This window comes from Marmota flaviventris, chromosome 12 (genome assembly GCF_047511675.1).
Source record: "Marmota flaviventris isolate mMarFla1 chromosome 12, mMarFla1.hap1, whole genome shotgun sequence".
NCBI classification, from domain to species: domain Eukaryota; kingdom Metazoa; phylum Chordata; class Mammalia; order Rodentia; family Sciuridae; genus Marmota; species Marmota flaviventris.
Genome location: NC_092509.1, coordinates 93,609,312 through 93,632,244, shown reverse-complemented (window position 1 = coordinate 93,632,244; position 22,933 = coordinate 93,609,312). Strand labels below are relative to the sequence as shown.

The 22,933-nt window shown below is 39.0% G+C and overlaps 1 protein-coding gene across 1 annotated transcript in view; it reads right to left on the bottom strand.

Moving 5' to 3' along the window:
• Niban1 (niban apoptosis regulator 1) overlaps positions 1-22,933 on the bottom strand; it is a 140,565-nt gene that overhangs the window by 76,267 nt on the left and 41,365 nt on the right. The window contains exons 2-3 of the mRNA XM_027934880.2: positions 3,291-3,421; positions 24-155 (exon numbers count right to left, since the gene is read on the bottom strand). Of these exons, the coding sequence (XP_027790681.2) occupies positions 24-155; positions 3,291-3,421 (263 nt within the window). The remainder of the gene's footprint in view (positions 1-23; positions 156-3,290; positions 3,422-22,933) is intronic.

Below are 22,933 nucleotides of genomic sequence, written 5' to 3'. Positions count from 1 at the left end.
GGGGTAACAGGGAAATGTCTCACCTCTCTGTTCTCATAGCTTTCCACAGCAAAATCATTTTTAACCACAACGTATCTGTCCTTCCATTTCCGTATGTCTTCAGCAAACTGTGAGAGCTCCGCTTCGTACAAGACGGTTCCTGGTTCCAGCGGTGGCTTAAAGAAGATGGACAAAGTTAGCCACTTCAACAAGAGAGGACCATGGGTTACCATGGCCTTAGTCGTGGTATTTCAAGGCCTGTTTGAGGAAATCATGGTGTGCAGAGAACCTGGGGAAATGGCCGTTCCTCCTCTCCTCCACCATCGTCCCTTCCTCCTGACCAAATACAAATATTTGTCCTATTGTTATTTTTATGTATTAAAAATAACGTTTTCATTTTCCTGTATTATGCTGTAGGTATAGGAGCATATTGTAGAAGGATTATAACAATAAAGTTGTACCTTGCATACACATGGCACTTAATAAATGCTCGATAAGCTGTGGGGGAGAGGGAGTGAGTTGGGATAATGTAAGCTGTGGACATCTACCCCAAATCCCTGGCATGTCTCAGGGTAATTTCCAGAAAAGTAGAAGAATGAACAGGTGATTCCTCGATTCATCACACCTCCATGCGCGCTTCAAGAGCCAGTGCTCAATGGCTTTCCCAAAAGCCATGGGGACCCAGGCTTACAAACACTTCACCCATCCTCACACTCCTTGATATCATGTTGGGTTCAAAAACAGGAAGGCATCAAGCCAGCAAACCTCAGTTCTACCTCTCCGATTTAAAAGGCTGGGCATCTCTCACTAACTTTGATGATAGATATGGTACAGGGGAATCTCTAGTAGATTCCTACTTAGGTCCTCCATTGGGCTTGAAGTGTAGGGATAATTTCTATCCCGTCTCATTGTACAATTCCCACCTTATTTCAAAATATAGTCCAGCAAAGTGGCTTAAAGTTCCATCGTGACAGATAATGTGGCAGCTTGATATCTTGCCTGGTTAAAAGGTCAGAGAGGCCAGGCGCGGTGGCTCATGCCTGTAATCCCAGTGGCTTGGGAGGTTGAGGCAGAAGGATTGCCAGTTCAAAGCCAGCCTCAGCAAAATTGAGGCTTTAAACAACACAGTGATATCTTGTCTCTAAAATAAAATACAAAATAGGGCTGAGGATGTAGCTCAGTCGTGTGCCCCTGAATTCAATCCCCAGTACCAAAAATAAAGGTTAGAGAAGACCTCACTCCTCTTGTCAAATGAGGTTGGAACCAATATAAGGGGAACTTCATCTTCTTACATGCATCTTTCCTCAAGCTGGGCCATTTCATCAATGGATAAGCTTGCTAGGCTAAAAATGTGAACTCACCCTAGACTTACTGCATCAGATTCTCTGGGGTGTGGACCAGAATTTGCATCTGTTTTGTTTGGGGACAGGTTGGTTTCAAAGTCCTAGGCTCAAGCAGTCTCCCAATGCTGGGACTACATGCTTGCACTACCAGCCAGCTCAGAATTTGCATTTTAAACAAGCTCCCTAAATTTTAAGAACCAAAGCTTCACAGGGATTCCTATCAGCTCTCCCTACATACCCGTGTTGCTTAATCTAGTGGCTAACAGCCTCTGCGTGGCGTTTCACCATTTATCACCCACTTCCTCCTTGAAATCCTGTCCTTATTGGCACCTTACACGTTCCTGATTTTTCTCCTACTCCACAGGCTGTTTTTTCTTAGCCCAAGTGTCTGGATCCTTCTCCTCTTTCTGATGTCCAAATGCTGGTGGGGCCAGTACTCTGTGCCTCTTCTCCACGTTCATTCCTCAATTACACCCCATGACTTTCCTCCTGGTTATAAGACAACAACTCCCCAGATGGCTCTTCTCCAGTCCCAATCTCTCCACTGAGCTCCCGATCAGAATACCCAACTGCCTATTCAATGTTTCCATAGGTTTATGTAAAATAAGCATCTCAACCTTTGGCAAAAATGAACTCAGGCCTCCCATTCACTCCCGAGTAAAAGGCAAGTCTATCCACTTATTACTCAGGTTAAAGACCAAGAGATCAGCACTGATCCTGACCTGCTAATAGCAAGTTCTGTCACCTCTATCATAAGTACCTCTTCTCTCTACCACCACGGCCCTCCTAGTTCAATTCCTCTCCACTCTTCTCTTGGGCTTCTGCAGTAGCCTCCTTGCCAGTCTCCCAGTTCCCCTCCCTTCCCATAGTCTATTCTCTACCCACCCTTCATAGGTCACTCTGTATTCAGTAGCCTCCAGTGGGATTTCCCATTACATTTAAAACAAAATCAAACCCTTCCGGTGTCCTACAGGTCTACACCGTCTGGTCTCTGTCTGCCTCTCTGTAATCGCTGCTCATCCCTGTCCCCTGCACACAGCACTCTGGGCACACCAGCTTTCCCACCCTGACTGTAGGGTCTCTGGATACTCTTCCCATGAACTCTCATATAGCTGTCGTTCATTCCAGCCATCTCTACAGAGGGCTTCCCTCGCCTACCGACTTCCCCAAAAGAAGATGTCTGCTTTATTTTTCTTTGTGGCATTTTCCATGACCTGACATCACCCGATATTTGTTTGTTAGTTTATGGCCTGACTCCTATGTTTGAATATAAACCCCAGGAAGGCAGAGAATTGGTCTCACTCTCCAGTTCTAATATGCATTAGCACTCTGTCAGAAACAACAGTCTGACAAGGAGGTGCTAATAAATATTTGTTGAGGTTAAAGTTAATAATGGAGCAGAATAATAAGAATACATTAGAGAGCTCAAAGAGAAAAATCATATTTGATCAGGAACCAAAATAAAAATGCCCATAGCAGAAGACACTGCAATTATGACTTTTTAAAAACTGAACTTTCCTACAGCAGGTCAGATTTCCTGATATCAAAGCATCAATGTGGAAAAACACATAGTAAAAGTGGAATCATGCCAGTTTCTTTTTATATGGATTACACCATCAGCAAGAAATCATACAGGGCTGGAATTATAGCTGGGCTGGGGTTGTAGCTTAGTGGTAAGAGTGTTTGCCTGGCACATGTGAGGCACTGGGTTCAAATCTTCAGCACCACAAAAAGTTAATAAATGAAATAAAGATACTGTGTCCATCCACAACTAAAAAAAAAATTAATGAATTAAAAAAAGAAATCCTATATATTCTAATTTCTAAGCAAACAAGATTTTTTGAACATGAATGATTTCAGAACATATTTTTTAAACTATCATTCAAATCATCATTTATTTCTGAAACATTATGAACTATAAAGCTTTCTTCAGTGGGAGAAATTCATGAGCAAAAGGTCCATAGTTACCTTGGTCTTCAAAAATTGTGACGTTAAATCTCTTTGCTGTTCTACTTCACTGCGCACGTGATTGCCGAAAGCCACCGAATACTGGCGACTGTAGTATGGACCAAAGTTTTTGATGGCAGCCTCAGTTTTCCCTGGAAAAATATGAAAATTATAATTTTAAATGTAGCATCTCTCACAGAATAGACACCAACCTACACAATGCTCTCAACAGTCTCCTTCATGCCACTGCTTCCCAGGGATTCATTCCCAGCCTGTGTTCCCTGAGAATGTCCATGGCCGCTGCACCTGCCTGGCTCTCTCCCTCCCCTCTGGCCGCTTCCCAAGAGACTGCAGGAACCTAAGGCTCCTCACCCAGTAACCAAGAGGGTTTTTGTCATGTACAATGTACCCATTGCCATGGGCACAAACTCAATCATCTTCCTAGTCCTTCTAAGACCATTCTGCCTGGTCTCTCTACTATGCCTTGCCCTTTATTCTCCTGCACGTCCAACTGTTCAGCTTCTTGCTCCCAACCCCTCCCACAGTCCACCCTTTCAACTCTGCATACATGTCCCTCCATTTTTCTCCAGATCTCTGAAGTTCCATCTTTAGAATTTCAACCCACAGTCCTGGATGAAGCCAACAAAGAGTTTCGTCTAGTTGTGGTCCTCTGCTTCTGACTTTCAAGATTGTTTTTTTTTTTTTGGTGTGTGTGTGTGGAGAGAGCGAGAGAGGGGGGGGGAGGGGCTCAAAGCATTATATAATCACCATGAGATCAAGGGGGGAACTTTGGTTTAGGAGTCTGGGGACCTCGATTGTGGTCCCATATCTAATTGTGAGACAGAAACCAGCTGTCTGACCTGAGCCGACTCACTCAGCTCTCCGGGCTCCAGTGTCCCATACCACACGCAGGTCTGATCACAGAGGTACAGCTCCCTCACAACAGTGATTGGCAGCTGCCATAAAGAGTCTATCAGCACCGGACACAGAATGAGTATCAACCACACGTGGAGAGTGTGAGGACCAGAAGTAGAGGGAGAGTTGGACCCTGGGAAGTTTCTTCTGCTTTTCCAATCCCTCCTTAGCTTGGGGAGTATGTGAGGCGGGAAGCTGGACCAGAAAGGGCAGCTTGGAAGTCCTCACAACATTTTAGTACTTGCTACAGAAAAAAGAAAAAAAATGTGAAGTTTCTCTGCCTGTGTCAACAAGTAGTTAGCCCATGGAATAGGATATCAGCCTGAGGAAAAATAAACCTGACGTAACATTCCAAAACATTTTTAAACACTTCATGTGAACTTGGCATAATTTTTGTTTTCCAAATTTGATATTATAGTCAACAGAGAACTATTAAAATATAACTTATTGGCAAAGTTTGTTTAAAGCTATTCTTCATGTAATATTGCAGAAATAAGTGAAGCATTCTAACCTAGTGTACTGAGATACTACTCTATAAAAGAACCTACTCTATAAAAGAAGTGTACAAAAACCTGTTTGTACACTTAGGAAATCACCACCCCAAACATCCAGAATATATGAATACCCTCTCTATATGGATAGAATACTTTTGCTCAGGCATCTTAGTCTTGGGATATGTATGAGATAAAGGAGAATTCTTTTGCATTCCTTTAGCAAAATGACATTTACTGGTCATGTTTATGGGCTTTAGTAATTATTTCTTGTAAGGTCCTTTGAGACCCTCTAATAATAGATTCTGTAGACATGCAAATAAAAGCTCCTATAATTTCAATCAGGCATGCTTTTGCTTGCTTTGTGAGTTTATGGTATTATAGTTAATCAGTATTTGCATAATACTTTAATATGCTCAAGCTTTATAACCATCTAATTGGTTATTATTTTATTAGCTTTTATTACCATGCAGCCATAGTAAAATTCTATATCCTTGTCTATAATTTTCTTACATAGGAGTGGGACATCCCACAATGAGAATGAGTCTCTCTTTACCAAAACAAAATGATTAACAAAATTTGCCCTTTAGCTCCAAGTAAGCACTGCTTTCTGCATCAAAAATGCAGACTGTTAATTGCTGATGCTAACTTTTGCACTATTGCAAGCATTTGGATGGAAATAAAAGGAGGTTGTGGTCATTTTACCATGACCTCTATAGAGCGTCGAAAGCTGACCTGCCACATCACCAAGCTTCTCCTAGGTCCACCTTGCTTCTACTGATGTGCTCTGATGCCACCACTCCCTTTTAATACAGGAGAAGAATGCTTCTGTGATTTAAATATGTGCATACAGTACTATCAGCACATCACCTGCCAGGCAGCACTTATAAAGCAGGGACTACAGCTTCCTTAGGTAATTAATGCAATGATAGGTTCAGAAATGTAAATAATAGTAAAAGCATATCGATTAATGAATGTGTGGTCAGGCACTGTTCTAAGTATTGTAGTGCATGTTGAGTATTTCATTTGCTCCTCACAAACCCCTGTGACATGAGCCCCTGATCCCTATTTTACAGGTGAGAAATTGAGGCACAGGGAAAGACTCCAGGTAACACTCCTACTCACACATGCTTTTTGTCTTAGCTCATTAATACTAACATTTTGCTTTTTTTTTTTTTAAGTTCTAAGGACAAAAGAACCTAATGCTAATTCTCCGAATGTATCTGGATTTTAGTTTAAATAAATTTGAACCAAAATAAAGGAGCCCTGGGTGTAGGGATCTTGAGAATGAAAATAAGATCTGACATTGGGCAAATGCCCTGGTACTCAGAAAGACAGACTGTGGAGTAGATGGACATGGTTTCCAGTCCCATCTTTGCTACTTGCCAGCCGTGGGACCTCAGGAGCATTACGTGAAGCCAAGAGTAGCAGCCTCCTAAGGTGGCTGTAATGGTTACATACAACAATGTAGCTCAGCACTGAAGCAGGCACACAGAAGGTGTTCAAGCTAAGATGATGATAACAATGAAGCCCCCTGTCAAGCACCAGGAGAAGGTCCTCAAGCTGCACTAAGAATCAGGAAGAATCCCAAAAGCACTTTTGCTCAGGGGGCATCCTGACCTTCTGCAACAGAACAGCTGCCCACCTCTTGCATGCTCAAAACAAATACAACCTGTATGTTCACAGATATATCAGAATAAGAGACAATCAGTGCATTGATGAATTAAAACCAAACAAGTAAAACATCAGGGCAAAAGGCACTCATTAGTAGCAATGCTGCATTAAGCTTCTCTCTCTCAGAGTCTTGATTTTCTCATCTGTCAAACGGGGATAAAATGCCCAGCGTTTTGTGAGGAGTCGCTGAAAAATTCACCATGTAAAAACAAAGTGTCTAAAATGACTATCCACTAGGTGATCAATAAATTTTTGCTATTATTTAATATTCTATGGTGAAAGCATTCAGATAAGCAGATCATGCCACAGGCGCCACACAAAATTAACTCAGCTGAAACCAGCTTGTTTTCTACAGTTTTCAAGATTCTTGAGTATTGAATTTCCTTCATTTCCCTGCCCCCAGATTTAGGATGACATTCTCTTTCCTAAATTGTTTGCAAAATGGTGCCAAATCTCCCATGAGAGGGAGGTTGGTTACTGGATAATAGAAAGATGAGGATAGATGGAAGGGCTTCTTCCACATTTTGGTACATCAGCCCTTGGACATGGCATATTTCTTTGGATCCTACTCAATGACTGTGGCCTGTGCTGAGCACTGTGTGGGTACAGTTCACACCACAGGCCACAGTCATTAAGCAATCCAAAAAGAAGCCCCTTCCACAGCTCTATCCACAAAATGGAGCTTCACTTCAACTTTGGAAAAATAAGAGAAGCTATCTGGTATTCCTTTAAAAGGCCACTTTAACCCATACAGCCTCAAACCTGCAGCCCTCATTTGACTCCTCCTCCACTCCCACGTTCAGTTCTCAGGTGCTGTCAATCCTATTTCTACAATATTTCCGGAATCTATTCCTTTTCCCCCACCCCAACCGCAGCACCTCCTATAAAGATCTTATTATCTCTCCATAACTATAAAGAAATCTTCTTTTAAAAATGTTTTTTAGTTGTCAAATGGAGAATTGAACTCAGTGCCTCACACATGCCAGGCAAGTGCTCTACCACTGAGCCACAACCCCAGCCCCGAGAAATCTTTTAATCTGCCCTAAGTCAGCACCACAGCAGAGCAGAGAAACCTAACTAGCTCTCAGCTCTTAAAAGGGAACAATAAAGTCAAAAGCAGAGTGGGACTGATATTCAGATCCCAGAGAACTGTGGGAAGGACGCCAAAGCTTGCTTTGTGGGGCAGAGGCAGCTTCTGAGAGGGCTAGAGTCCAGAGCTGATGGGGCAGAACAGGAAAAGCCAAAACCAAGCTGGCAGTGGTCCCACTAAAGATAAAACTGGCACAAGTTACCAAGACCCAGAAGCTAATGTGCAGAACCGTCCTTCAGAACCAAGTCATGGCACTGATGCTACTAGGGAATGGGTTCAGAAGCCACGGGGAGCATACATCATTAGTCATGGAGGCACAAACCTCTGGCCAGCCAAGTTTCATCTGACACGTCGCTGCCAGACCTTGTCACTCACTACCTTTGTAAAAACCCTCAGCAGTTCCCTCATTTCCTGAGGAGCGGGGATGCCTCGGCCTAGTGCTGGAGGGATCTGGCACCAGCTGTCTTTATTTCCAGCCTCTTCCACTCAACCTTAGGGCCCTGTGGATACCAATGCCCTCGCTCCTTCTGCCCCCAAAAACCCTGCAGCCACTTTCAGACCCTTCAAGCCTAGAAGGCAATCCCAACCCTAAAAGAAGTCTTTTGGATCTCTTCAGCAGGAAAGAAGCTCTTCTTCTGCATTCTCCTGAAACCATGCACTGCTTTTGCTACAGCTGTTTAAATATAGCTCATCCTTCCTCCAAGGGTATACTGTATTTATATACTTAGCAAATATTTGCTGAATGAATGAAAGAGTGGTTGAGTAAATATTCAAGACTGACTAAAGCAAATCACAATGCATAATAATAATGAAACCCATGCCAATTTCCCAGGAAAGGAGAAAGGTATAGTTTTCAGCTTGAATATTTTATTATTAAGAATATACCACCTGGAATGGTCGTGTATACCTCTAATCCCAGCAACTCAGGAGGCTGAGGCAGGAGGATTGGGAGTTCAAAGCCAGCCTCAGCAAATTAGTGAGGCATTTAACAACTCAGCAAGACCCTGTCTCTAAATTAAAAATAAAAAAAGAAAGAAATATATATATATAAAGGACTGGGGATGTGGCCCAGTGGTTAAGTGCTCCTGGGTTCAATTCCTGGTACCAAAAAAAAAGAATATACACTCAATTAATTCATATTTGCTTACCAAAATTAAAAAAAATCAGACTCTTAAAGGGTAATTTCTTTTAAGATTTTAAATGATTTTTGTGCATTAAAATATTTGTGGGAAATTATTTACAGACAAAATCCCTTCTTAGTTTGTTCGTTTTCCTTGACCAGTCTAGAAACATAGGAGGTATTTAAAGGTCTAGTTTAAACTTATATGAAATCTGAAGAACCTGAATATACTCAGCAAATATTTGTTGAATGAACGAGTTTCTCATTCTAGAAGGTTCTTTTAAAGCTAGTTCCCAGTCCTACAAAAGTCCAACTCAAATCTACGCTTTTTCAACAATCTTGAAAGATACTGTTTATAGTAGAGGATCTGTAGTTCCCCGTTATTCCAGTGTCACAACTATGATATATTGTAGAACGTCTGACAATTCAGATTCCTCCCTGTTTCTATTGTTTTTGGGAAAGGAGCTCAAAAGAACAAAAAGATATAAAAAATCCAAACATTATTTTTCCTATATTCCCTTCTTTTTTATTTTTTAAAACAGGATTATTGGGGCTGGGGTTGTGCTCAGTGGTACAGTGCTTGCCTCGCATACATGGGGCACTGGGTTCGATCCTCAGCACCACATAAATTAACAAAATAAAGATATTGTGTCCATCGAGAAGTAAAAAAAATTTAAAAAACAGGATTATTGATTTGTATCCAGTTTTACTTACATAACATTTCATCTTTATTTTTCCTAAACATTCTAAAAAAATCGTGATTTTACACGACACATTTCTATTGCTATTACAAAAAAAATACAAAAATTTAAAAATATACATATTTTAACAAGATGGCTATTTCCTGGGAACTGATGTAAATCCACACATGAGAGAAGGTTAATCAGGCCTTTGGCATTGTTTCTTAAAAGCCATGACAGTTTCAGGTGAAGATTAATTTGAGGAAACAAGACAAATGCCTCTGAAAAATAAAATATTCTTAATAATTGCAAAATAAAGCACAATATCCACTACTGTTTATTTTCCCCAGAGTTTCTCAGATTATAAAAGCTTGAAAGCCTTATGAATTATAGCATCAGCTATGATCTCAGTTTGCTCAGCGCCATCTCTTTACCCCTTAGGGTGGGGAAATCGGAAATCCCAATTCACTACACAGAGGTGCAGAAATCTAATTACACAGAATAATGCCCAAGGACTCTCTTTTTCTTCTAGCAAATGCCCTAGAGAATGAAGATAAATTGGATTCTCCATAATTGAACTAAAGGGTGTGTGTGTGTGTGTGTGTGTGTGTGTGTGTGTGTGTTTGTATTTTTTAAAGCACATTTATTACTGGTGCTCAAGTGACAGGTTTTTGAACAGACTCCACTAGGTAAAGGCAAAATGATTCATGGGCAGCCTTGCTTCTGCAGCCTCCCCTGCGGAAATTCCACCTTGAGTTAAAAATATGAGCTATAAACCAACTTAAACTCTCTATGATTTACTTTGGATATTAATCCACAAAGAGAAACATACAGCATTCATGCTCACCAGAGCTTACATTAACTATATTAAAAGTCATGCCAGGACCCTCCCAGGGCTCAGTGAGCCTCTGGATGAAAAGCAGACACACTCAGGAACAAACAATAGAACACACCTTCCTCGTTTCCCACACTCACACTCACAGCCTTCCTACACTCTGTGAGTAAAGCTGAGAGTAAGCTTGCCCTCAGACTGCTAGAAACCCTACGTTTCTCCCAAGCATGTTCTAAAAAGCAAGTCCTGTATCTTTTACATGGCACCCGTCTTTTAAAGGCACTTATGATGCTACATAAAAGAGCAAGCACCAGGAGACTCAGAAACAGTATTTTCTACCAAGGAGCACAGTCACTGAAATAAAGGTCCTATCTGCTCTACATACTTGTAGAATAATACCTTCACATATTAATATAGGTAAGCGAAATGGGAAGCCAGGCGTGGTATGCTCAGGAGACTGAGGCAGGAGGGTCCAAGTTGGAGGCCTGACTGGGCAACTTAGTGGGATCCTGCCTCTAAATAAACAAAGGGTTTGAGGTGCAGCTCAGTGGTAGAGCGCTTATCTAGCACATGCTAATGCTCTGGGTTCAATCTCCAGTATTTCAAAACTTAAAAAGAGAAGGAGAGAGAAATGGGAGAAGACATAGAAAGGAAAAACATACTACCATTTTGTAAGTTTTAATTTCTACTACCTTATCCTATAGAAAAATAAAAACCCCACTGTGGTCACCTTTTTCACATTTAGAAAAATCTGGAACAGATTTCTAGAACTATAAGGACTTAAGTTTGGTCTCCTCTTTCTCTATTATTGTTAGAAAATATATATATGTCAGTACATTTGTGTGCACATCTTTCTCGAGCCATAATTAGATGGAGGTAGCTTTGAATTTTCTTCCATTTCATTTGGAAAAAGTACTTGGAAATTTTCAAGATTATTTTGCCATTACCTCACAGCATGCCTCCCATTTTCTCATGACACATCGGATGAGAATAAATCTTGTTTATTTTGCCTCTTTTCTAAGCTAAGGTCCTCCAAGGAAGCTGCAGATTGGCTGGCTGTTCTTTACAAAAAAAAAATGAGAGGGAAGAATGTGAAAAAGGAAATTAACCTAATCTGACAGCTGAATTTTCAGACAGTATCAGAAGAACTGTGAATTTGAGAGAAATAATAATGCTTTTGCTGAGTGGACAAGCTTTTTTTTGTTTTGTTTTGTTTTGAGGACAGTGTATTACCAAAATTCCAGAAATCCAAAGAATGAGATTCCCTTTGCTCTTTTTGAGTCTAATCATAGTTACTAAATCTTTTCTGTACATATTTTTAGCATAAGCTTTCAAATTGTTCCATAATCCTGAAAATATTCCTTGCTTAGAGATTGCAACCATGCAAATGAACACAACATGGACATTAAAGAAGACAGGCCAGACTCAAAATAGACCAGGCAGCAAGTGCAGGAGTTTGACTGGTTTCCTTCTGCAACCCATTTGGTCTTCTGGTGTCCTTCCCATTTTCTTATTTCATGTCACTTTTCTCCTCTCCACATAGAGGTACGTTTGTTTGAAATACTTTATAGATTCTCTCTCAAGAATCTATGCCATTCGTGTGAAAAAAAAAGATTCATTTCTAGATAACTGTGGTTTGGGCTCAGGTGTGCTTATATTCTGTTCACCTGAGAACATGGGAAATAATAAGGATCGGGCTTGGCTAAGAAATGAAAGGCAGCTTTTGTTAGCTTTAGCAAAAACTTTGAAAATTATTCAACACTTCTGTCGGCCAACAGACTTTTTAGAAACTATTTACAAGGTTGACAGGGTACTCATTAGAAAAATTTATTTTAGCATATCATTACAAGATTTTGAGAACTGCCATCAGGGTTCTACCCACCATCCTCTTGAACTGATTAGGCACTAAGTCTCTGTATATAGTCCTCTTGATAACAATCTAAACATTGCCAACAATAAAATCCGATAAAAATAAAAGAAGAAAATACAGCTCATTCCACAGTCAAATTTTGATTTTTTTGGTAATGCAATAATTTCCATTCACTAGATCAGTTAATTATTAAATTTTAAATTCCTGAGTGATAAACATGAGTGGAAAACCATCCAAAAGTTATTGTATGTGATGCTCTAAAAGTAAACAAGGAAAAAAAAAAAAAAGCTTGCCAAAAACTCCAAAGGTACTATACAGAAAGCACTAGGTTCTCCCAAGCCACCCCATTTTCAGATGAAAATTACTTTTCTGTAAAGTGAGTTCACATGGCACTTAACAAATGTGTTGCAACCTCAGGATATCAGCTCTGCGTGGAGTCTAGGCCTCACGTTGAAATGAATTCCCCCCTAACTAGTCATTCAAGTGTCCAAAGGAATAAGTCTGAAGTAGCGCTGTAAATAACTGAGACCACCTTCCTCAGTGCACCTAAGTGAGCATCTTGAGTTCATGTGGGTGGCAGCCCAGACATGCCTATGCCAATGACATGCCAACTTCTATATTGATAAAAAGATCAAAGTTTACAGACTTCTACAACTGGATGGGATCAAAACAGTCATCTCCAATGCTCTCCTATTTTTAGATAAAGAAATTAATTGGCCCAAAGTCATAAAACTAGTTAGAAATAGAACATTCATGAAAAAAAAATTTTTTAAATACCAATGCCAACTTTTTAAGAGTTTTCCTCTGCTAATCCAATACTGATTTTTATGGAGGAATCCAAGCATGTTTTATAATTAATTAAGGAATGTAAGTAAACTTTGGTAATAAAAATCACATTGTCAAGAAGCCTTATGAAATGATTTTGAATCGGGGTAAAAAGATGGGTTGACTTAACTAGACCATGAAGCACCCAGGCGCTTGGTCAAATTCCATTCTGTGTCTGAAAGGGTGTTTCTGGGTGGGATTAACGTTTGATTGGAAGACTGAGATTGATTGAAGACTGCCATTCCTAAGGCAGGGGTACCTCAATCCAACCAGTCCAAGTCTTGTATAGAACAAAAGCACTGAGTAAGAGCAAATTTTTTAAATTTGTTTTAATTAGTTATATATGACAGTAGAATGCACTTTGAAACATCATATATAATGGAGTATAATTTCTCGTTCTTTGGTTATACATAATGTAGAATCCCACCAGTCGTATAGTTACATATCTACATAGGGTAATGATGTCTGATTCATTCGACTATCTAGCCTTCCTACCCCCATACCCAGTAAGAGGAAATTTTATTCTGCCTGAATGCCTTGAGCTTGGACATTGCTCTTTGGACTCAGACTAAAATATTGGCTCCTCGTGGATCTCCAGCCTTTCAACTTTTGGACTAGAACTACAATATCAGCCCTTCTGGGCCTCCAGCTTGCCAACTGCAGATCTCGGGATTTATCAGCTTCCACAATTGCATGAACCAAGTCTTCATAATGAATATGCTTTTATATTTCTTCATTATGTGGATGTACACACACACATAGATATATGTATCCTATTGGTTCTGTTGCTCTGGAGAACCTTGACTTATACAGATATCATTGAGTGAAATACATTGAGTGCCATCCCAATCATCAATTTATTTCATTTAACATATATTAAACTTTTGGAACAATAACAAGTTGAAAACAAGCAAATGCCTAGTGCTTCTACATAATGCATTCTAAAAATTACCAGTAGAAACAGCATGCCAGTGTTTCACAAATACATGAATCTGTGTTTAAAACATTCTATCAGGTGATCTATGAAAGGCAGTGAAAGCATGTGGCTCAGCTTCATCCAGTTGGCAGAAGCTGCCAGCAAGAGGACAGAGAGAGACCCAGCAGAGCTCTGAGCACCAGGGAAACCAGTTGACCTTATCTGAGTACCCCTTAATCCTATTCAGGTGTTCCAATTAAGTGGCATCACCGTCTCAATTAAAGCTGCAGTCCTCGCTGGCTAATAACATAAGGCTCCCTGGGAAATGCACTAATTAAGTAGATTTTCTTATCTACCAATTAAGAACTTATTTTCCATGAAATCAAGGTTAAGAGGTACTACTATGGACCAGATCTATCATCTGCGTGGTATTTGAAATGCCTTTAACCACGTTTCTCTTGTCTCTGCTCTGTATTCAACTTAAAGCAAGAGATGAGATATGCTAAGCTACAGATCACTAATAATGAGGTTTTTGTGTATGTGTGTATTTTCTTTAATTATTATACATTTCAAAAATACAAAATAATAAAGTGAATAATATGTATGCCTGCTGCCCAGCTAAATAAATGTCAACATTATGGCTTATTTGCCTCAAGAGTTTTTTAAACAAGTTATGATAATTATATTTTTTAGCTCCCTCTACCCTGCCCCACAACATCACCAGGTACCACCATGTGAAACTGTTTATTCCTACAAATCATTTTAAACTCTTACAGCATATTTTGTATCCATATGCAATTAATCACATTGTTATGCATGTTTTCAAACTTTACCTGTAATTCTGCAGCTTGCTTTCTTGACTCACATCATATATATGACATGCATTCATGCATATATGTACATACATACACACAACCTATATACACACATGATATATTTCATTCTAGTTTGTTTTAAATGCTTTCTATAACAGTGCAACCTTTTTCCTTGTTAGTGGGCCGGTCACTTATTTCCTTTGTTTTTAACTCTTATAATCAATGCTGATATGAACGTTAGTTCATGTATCTCCTGGTGCATATATGTGAGCTTACCTAGACTGTGTTTACAGAAAACTGAAGCAAAATGCCCTCCAAAGTGTGTAAGCCACTTCTCTGCAACAGAGAACCAGGGTTCTACCCTCCCATGTCTTCAGAAACTCTTGATATTGTCACACTTAACATTTTTGTCTATTTTGATAGGTTAAAAATGGTACCTTACCTCCCGTTTACTAGTGAAGTTGAGCATGTTTTCATCTAATCACTGGCCATTCAGGTTTCCTGGATAAATCCACACCCTCTTCCTATAAGTAATCTTAGCTTATTGATATGAGAGCATTGCCTATAGAGTTTAGGTATGAACCCTTCTCAGAAACATTGCAAATATATTTTTGTGATCTGTGCCTTACCTTTTTGCTTCAATTATAGTGTTATGTTGAAAAAAAGTTTGCAAGTTTAATAAAGTCAAATTTCACTAGTGTCTTGATTAGGAAATCCTCCTTTATTCTTTTATTTTTATTTTTTTAATGAGGACAGTCTCCTATATTTTCTTTTAAAAGTGCTTTTTTTCATTAAGGTCTTTTACTACTGAGGGTTTATTTTTATGTAGAGTATGATTTATCATTTTTTAAATTTTTTATTTGTTTTAATTAGCTATACATGACAGTAGAATGTATTTATGCACTTTAATATATCATACATAGGCGGGATGTAATTTCACATTTTTCTGAGTGTACATGTCGTAGAATCACATTGGTCATGAGGTCACATATATACATAAAGTAATAATGTCTGTTTTGTTCTACTGTACTTCCTATCCCCACACCTTCTCCCCTCCCCTCCCTTCACTTCCCTCTATCTAATCTAAGGTAACTCTATTCTTCTCTAGTGACCCCCTTACTATGAATTAGCATCTGCATATTAGCAAAAACATTCAACCTTTGATTTTGGGGGATTGGCTTATTTCTCTTAGCATGATATTCTCCAGCTCCATCCATTTACTGGAAAATACCATAATTTGATTCTTCTTTAAAGCTGAGTAATATTCCATTGAATATATATATACTACATTTTCTTTATCCATTCATCTATTGAAGGACACCTAGGTTGGTTCCATAGTTTAGCTGTTATGAATTGATAGAGTACGATTTGGAAATGTGTTTTTACATATAGATAATTGTGAGACTCTTCTTACATATATATAGCTTCTGCATTTGAATGGTTTGTTTTGAGCTGTCTATTCTGTTCCAGTGGTCTACTGTTCATCCAGTACTGTTATTAATACCTTACTGTCTCAGTTACTACAGTGTTAGAATAATTTCCAATATCTGGAGAAGAAAATCCTCTCATTCGTCCTTCTTCAAATTTTCTTAGCCATTCTTTGCCAATGTTCTTCCACATGAATTTTGGGTGAATTATGTCAAGTCCCATGGATAAACAAGGTTGACTTTTTATCAGAATAATAATGGATTTATGGCTGTCATGAGGCTGACAGATTTATGATGTAGTCTTCCCATCTAGGACCACAACTATAGCACCAATGTATAACCTAGGGAAAGGCATCCCTGCCTCAAGGTAGATGCAGCCAGTCCCACCTGAATGGAGAATACAGCGTGGGCTAGATTTTAGCTCTGTTTGCCCTCCATCCCCAGACCTACTGAATAAGAAAGCCTTGGAGTGCAACCTAGAGATCAGTGTTTTAGCAAGTCCCCCAAGTGATTATGATATACCAGTTTGGAAACATTGGTTTAACCTGGTAAGTCCCATTGTCCCAGATATGGAACACCTATAGAAAATTAAATTGAGCAACAAATACATCACTCCTGGTAACTTTTGAAATAAATATTATGTTTTTAGTGTTCTATTCTTTTGAGATGATTAGCACATTTGAAAAAATATAGGTATTCCATATACATGTGATATATTAAGGATATATAAGCTCTAGATTATGGTTTACTAGCTATTTTAATGGATCTCTGTCAATTTCATTGAAATATTCACGTAATTAAAAACTTGGGACTTAACGGGTTAATCAATTCCCTATCAACAGATACTTGGGCAGTTTGCCTTGTGAAGTATAATCAATGCTGGAATAAATCATGTTATATATGGTTTTTGTGCCTGAGCAGGTGTATTAGAAGTCAGACACATTTGCAAAAGTCAAATGCCAAGACAAAGAGTAAATGCATTTGAACTTTTAACAAAAATGGACAAACTACCTTCCATAGGAATTAGACCACTTTGCCAATGAGACATTCCTATTTTATGCAGATGTAGAGAGTTAATAAAGAGCCCAGAAATATTATCCCGCCCACCCGAGCTTAAGCCAGCCCTCCATTAAAACTGTAGTTAACAGAGAATGGGAAGAATTATTCTCAGCATTGAGAGTTGGAATGTACATTGTATAGTTTCACCAAAGAAGAGCTATAAATGGCAGTTACATATAACTTATGATTCTATATTGTACCTCACTACACTATTTCCTTAATGTACCTTGCAGACTTTTGTAGGACAAGCCAGGAAGCCAAAGCAACATATATAATACCATTCCTTTAAGAAAAAGCATTCCAAAATCCAAACCACTGACTTAAATTTCAAACATTTGGAGTACATGAAGGACTGCCTGGATATGAGAATAGAAACTGTTATTTCCATTTTGCCAAGGGAAATGTTTTAAAAGTGAATCCTCTCTTGGATTAGGTGAATTTCCTGCGGTTGATTGGATATAGATTGGAGGTAGTTCAGGTTACTCTTGTGAAAACAAATTTGACTTTTTGTGGAATAGATTAGTAGCTGTTATCTGTCTGTGTTGCCCAGAGCATGGTACCATTAGGGGTTCACATGCAGCCACTATGAGAGGGCACACTATTTCACTTAACTAGCACATCAAATGGGAGACCTCTGGGGTTTCAGATACATCCAAAGAGGGCTGGTTCAATCTCAACACAGATTCAATCTGCTAAACAAAGATGAACTTGGAGTAGCACAGGATTCTTCTCCAGAAAGGTGCAGGTCCAAATCCCTGTTAAGCTAATTCCACCATGTTGTTACCTATCCTTCGCCAAGTTACTTTATCTTCAGAACACATTTTGTAGCTGTGAAGCCATCCACTCAGCTACTTTCCTTCAGGGAACAAAATGGGATTATTTCAGAGTACAGTAAGCTCTCTGAATAAAAGATGCAAACATTACAAGAAAGGTTTCAAGAAACATTTCAAGAAACATCCTTCCTGTGTTATAAAAGCATTGTCTAGTAAGTGGCGTCTGCAAAGCAGGTTAACATATGTCAAATCTCACATGGTTACTTTTTTAAACTAATAATTTCATTTTAATAGCCATGTGTGGCTATCATATTCAGCAGTGCAGCTGTAGAAAACCTTCACCTCTTCATCTTAAAAACAGGGATAAAGGGCTGGAGCTGTAGTTCAGTGTGCAGAGTGCCTGCCTCGCAAGCGTGAGGCAGTGGGTTTGATCCTCAGCACCACATAAAAATAAACAAATATAATAAAGGCATTCTGTCCATCTACAACTACAAAAAAAATTTTTTAAAATGGGTTTAAAAGTCACTTATCTGGTCCTAAAAGTCTCTTCAGCTGCCTGATAAAAAATAGAAAATCCTGTTCACTACCTCAGATCTACTGAATCCAAATGTACCTGAAAGACCACAGAGAATCTGTTTTCAATATTCTCCTCCAGGAGATTCTTATGATCAGGCTAGTTCAATGTATTTAATAGCATCATAATGAAGTGTAGATGCCTGCATTTCTAAGCATTAGCAAGATGTCTGGTGCTGAGCATATTCCAGAGGAAGAAGTCTTGTGTTCTGGAGATATTAATTGTTCACATACCTGTTCCCTGGTATCAAAAAAACCCACTTCAAAGCTCTTGGAAAAATAGTAAGACAGTCTTGTATTTCTGGAGGGTAGGGATGGGGGCTGCCAAGTTCCATGTTCCAGAGTGCAGAGGGCTTGTCTTTGTTTTGTTGTGATAAGGAAGAATACAGCAATATGAGTCCAGGATCTCTTGATGCATAGCTTAAAGGAGGGACAATCTGATGATCTTGACTCTATTCTCAATTTGATATGATAAATTGTGTTTGAAATCTGGTGAAGGAACTTGGAATGGGAAATAAGAGAAAAACCACTGATGTGCAGCTGCACCCTCAAAGCAATTTGAAAAACAGATAGAAAAGAGAGAGAAAAACAGAGGAGACAAAGGTTGAAAGAAAAACTCCAGAGCAAAGTCTTCCTGGAGGCCAGGTTAACTTCAGGAAACAGAAACAGAATGATCTCAATAGGATTAAAGGGTGTCTTTTTGGCAAACGACCTGCATTCTAGTCCAGCCCTGAATCTACGGCTGTTTCCAGGAGCATATCATATCACGGCCACAGAGAGTTCTGCAATTTCAGTACGGTTTCAGAAACCCACGAACATTCCCATTTTGCAGCTGTGGGAACCATCTGCTCATCTACTTTCCTTCAGGGAACCAAATGGGATTCTTTCAGAGTAAACGAGGCTCTCCAAATAAAAGACGCCAACATTACAGGAGAAAGGTAATTACTTACAGAGTAGGAACATCCCCTGTTAATAATGTTTCTATGGGCTCTGCTCATTAAGGAAACAGATCTGGAGAGTAAAAAGAGCTATCATGGGGTCCACGTTACAACAAAGATCCCCAAACGGGAGAACACAAAAATGGTAATGAGAGGGAAAGAAAGTTGCAAGAAGGGAGTAAATTGTTTACGTGTAAAACTAAAAGAAGCTTAGGTTAGAAATTTCACCTGTGTTTAAATTTTTACCCTTATTTAATTTTAACATGTACATGATAATGTTAGGAAAATTCTATGTATTTGATTTTTATTTTGCTAATAAAGTGGGAGATAACCCAGCTACAAACAACAACATAAAAAAATGCATTCACTTCCCTTAATCACGAGTATAATTCATTTATATATTTATATTATGTGATACATATATCCAGATAAACTACACATAATATGGCCAAGACTTTAAAATGAGGGCTTTTTTTAAGTAAAATATTTTATTGCCAGGATAAGATAGAAGGTTGCTTTTAAGTTTCCATTTAATGTAACAAAATAGAAATATCTTATATTTATGATAATATAACAAAAAATAAGTATTTAAATTATTAAAGGAAAGAATGTATGAATGAATAAACTGGGTATGGGTAAAAACACCACTTCTCCTTGCCTATAACATTCCCTCCCTCCCTCCCTCTCCCCCTTCCTTCCTCCTTCCTACTATTTTACTAGAATCTCCTGCAGCCTTCCTGGCACTTGCCCTTCCTGATTTTCCTAGCCCCTAGGATCTTTTCAGGCTTAATTTCCTTCACTACCTATCCTTGATCTCTGGAATTCCACAGTTTATCCTTTAACACCATAGTCAAGAATACTTGGATTTTCTTACCACTTATTATCTTTCTTCAAAATCTTCCCAGCCATTTTATAGCCCTGGATCAACCCATCTGTCCATTTTTTCTTGCTGATTTTTGCAGGCTTCCCAGGAATGCGGAAAATCGTGGAAAGCTGTGCACTGGTTCCAGTACAAACAAATGAGCACTGACCTTGGCCAGACCGTCACTACCCAACAAACGTTTCTCATGCCTAATGACTGACTGGACCACTTTTCAAAGAAGCTATTGCATCTTTATAAGTATCCACAAACCCTGGTCTCCACCCTCCGTTTGTTCTCAGACGATCCCCTTATTGAAGGAAATACAGGTATTATAAATGGCATTTCTTTCTACCAGTTCAAAGTTCATTTTCATCATCAGCTATACTTTCCTTCTTCCTGCTTGTCTCAAAAGGAAAATATGCTAATATTCTTGCAGACTCACCCTATCAATTGTCTCCTTTTTCTTGGAGACGTCTACTCATCCTTATCTCCTTCTCTACTGGTTTTTTAACCCACAAATTTGCTCAAGCCCTAAAGAAAAAGAAGCATTCATCTCCTTCGGGCACTTCAAACTTGCTCCCATCACTCAGTTAACAGACTCACCATCATGTGGGTGCCTGCAGCAAGCATTTCAGAATTTTCCTTTACTTTCCCCCTTTTGGTGCCACAATCAACAAAGCATGCCCATTTGACCTTGGAAATATCTCTCAAATGTAGCTTGAGAAATGTTCCCTCTTCCTGGAACCCACAGACCCAAGCAAACTGCTGTTGATCTTCAAAGTCAATGGATCATCTACTCTGAAGCTTTTCCTGACGTCCCTTCACCCACCACCTCAGTCATAATTAATTGCTCCCTTTCTATGTTTACACTGGCTTTTACCTGAACCGCCCCACCCCCACCTGGGCCCATTTCTACACTGTAGTTTAGTGATACAGTCACATGCCCTTTTCCTCTAGTACATCAGCTCACTGAACAATCACTACTCGTCTTTGTCCCTGAGAACCTTGAGGTCAGTACCAGGCACAAAGTATTCCTCCATAAATATTTGATGAATTGACATTGCAAATATTAGCTTATATCAAGTGCAGTTTCCTTATATACCCTCCCAAACTCCTCCACCATGGGACTTGAAGGAAAGCAAATGGAAAATGAATTTTCCACATGAATGGAACATTTATATCAATGTTTACACTTAGGAGTAGTACCTCTGAAATTCTTCAGAAAACTCCATTCCAAACCTGTCTGTTTCTTATATATACTGTGAATTTATTTTCCCTTCATTAGAGGACCAGAAAGATTTCAAATAAATAATAATGTGTTAGGAAGACTCATCCTAAAGCAATATGTTTTAAAATACAGGGATTTAGGATGAGACAAATTGGAAAAAAGATGATCAGTAACTTAAGTGTTTTAACATCTGGTATCAACTGGTCTGTCCTGACCTGGAGGTAAACCAAGCAGACCTGCTCCCCTCCTGGGGCTCAGGAGGGCAGCTCTTACAGGGAGCATTTGATTCCTCTTCTCCAAATCCTATCTGAAGCTCACTGTCCCACTGAGAGAAAAGAATCAAAGCCACACATTTACCAAGAAAGCTTTGAGGTTAAATTTAGATGAAGATACTGCTTATGTGACATGTGCATGCATACACACATACACACACGCACACACTCACACACAACTTGGTTAATTTAATCCAACTCTGTGTGTGAGGAAAAGAATCAGCTTTAAACTGTCTGAATATCAGACATTATTTACTTGCTAGGGAAGAAAATACTCAAATTTATTTTGGAAAAAAACTTTTAAAAGAACAACCCTTCAGAAGAAAAGAAGTGAGCTACCTTTTCATCCGTTTTGCTCTTTTTCATTTGCAGCTTTGGTCTACCTGTGAGAGATGGCAGCAGGTGAAGGATGCCCCAGGGGTGGCAGGGTAGACACCCTTGGTAATAAGTGTAAAGTGCATGTGAGTACACAGTGCCTTCTGAGTCACCTGCTCCTTGATAACCCACATATAAAGAAGTAAACACACAAAACAAACTCTAATTAATAACCAACCCTCCCCAATTTTTTTAATCACACATACTCAAAATCAATCTCCAGGTGGAAGGAAATTTCCTTACAAGGGAAAGAGATGAAAAGCTTTGTTTCACTCAATTATCCAGGGATAGGAAGGAAAAGATAGATAGATAGATAGATAGATAGATAGATAGATAGATAGATAGATAGATAGAGATAGATTGATTGATCTTACTTGTTAAATAAGATCTGCCAACCAAAGTCAGGGAAATGAATGGACAGGAAATGAGGCAAACTTTAAAGAGGAAGTAGTTTTGAGCCTTAAACTCAAGGGCATTGAGGAGTAGGAAACCCACAAGACGTATAAAAATGGAAAATCAAGGGTCTTATTTTAAGAAAGAAACTCAGAGCCTGTGACTGGTTTATCACAAGACATGAAGTACACCCATTTTTATTTTTATTTTTGTAGTTGTAGATGGACAGCATAACCTATTTATTTATTTATTTATGTGGTACTGAGAGGATCAAATCCAGTGCCGCAAACATGCTAGGCAAGCACTCTACCACTGAGCCACAACCCCAGCCCCATCCCTTAGTCATTTATGGCTATTTGGGGAGAGTTCAAGAAAATAACCCATAGAGACCACAAAGACAGAAGGTGTATTATATGTAAAACCCTTTTAAAGTTTATCATCAAGTGCATGTAAATCATCAAATAATAACCTAAGAGAAACATCTTAAAGAAAATAAGATCATCTCTTTTATTACAATTACCTATGACTATTTAAAA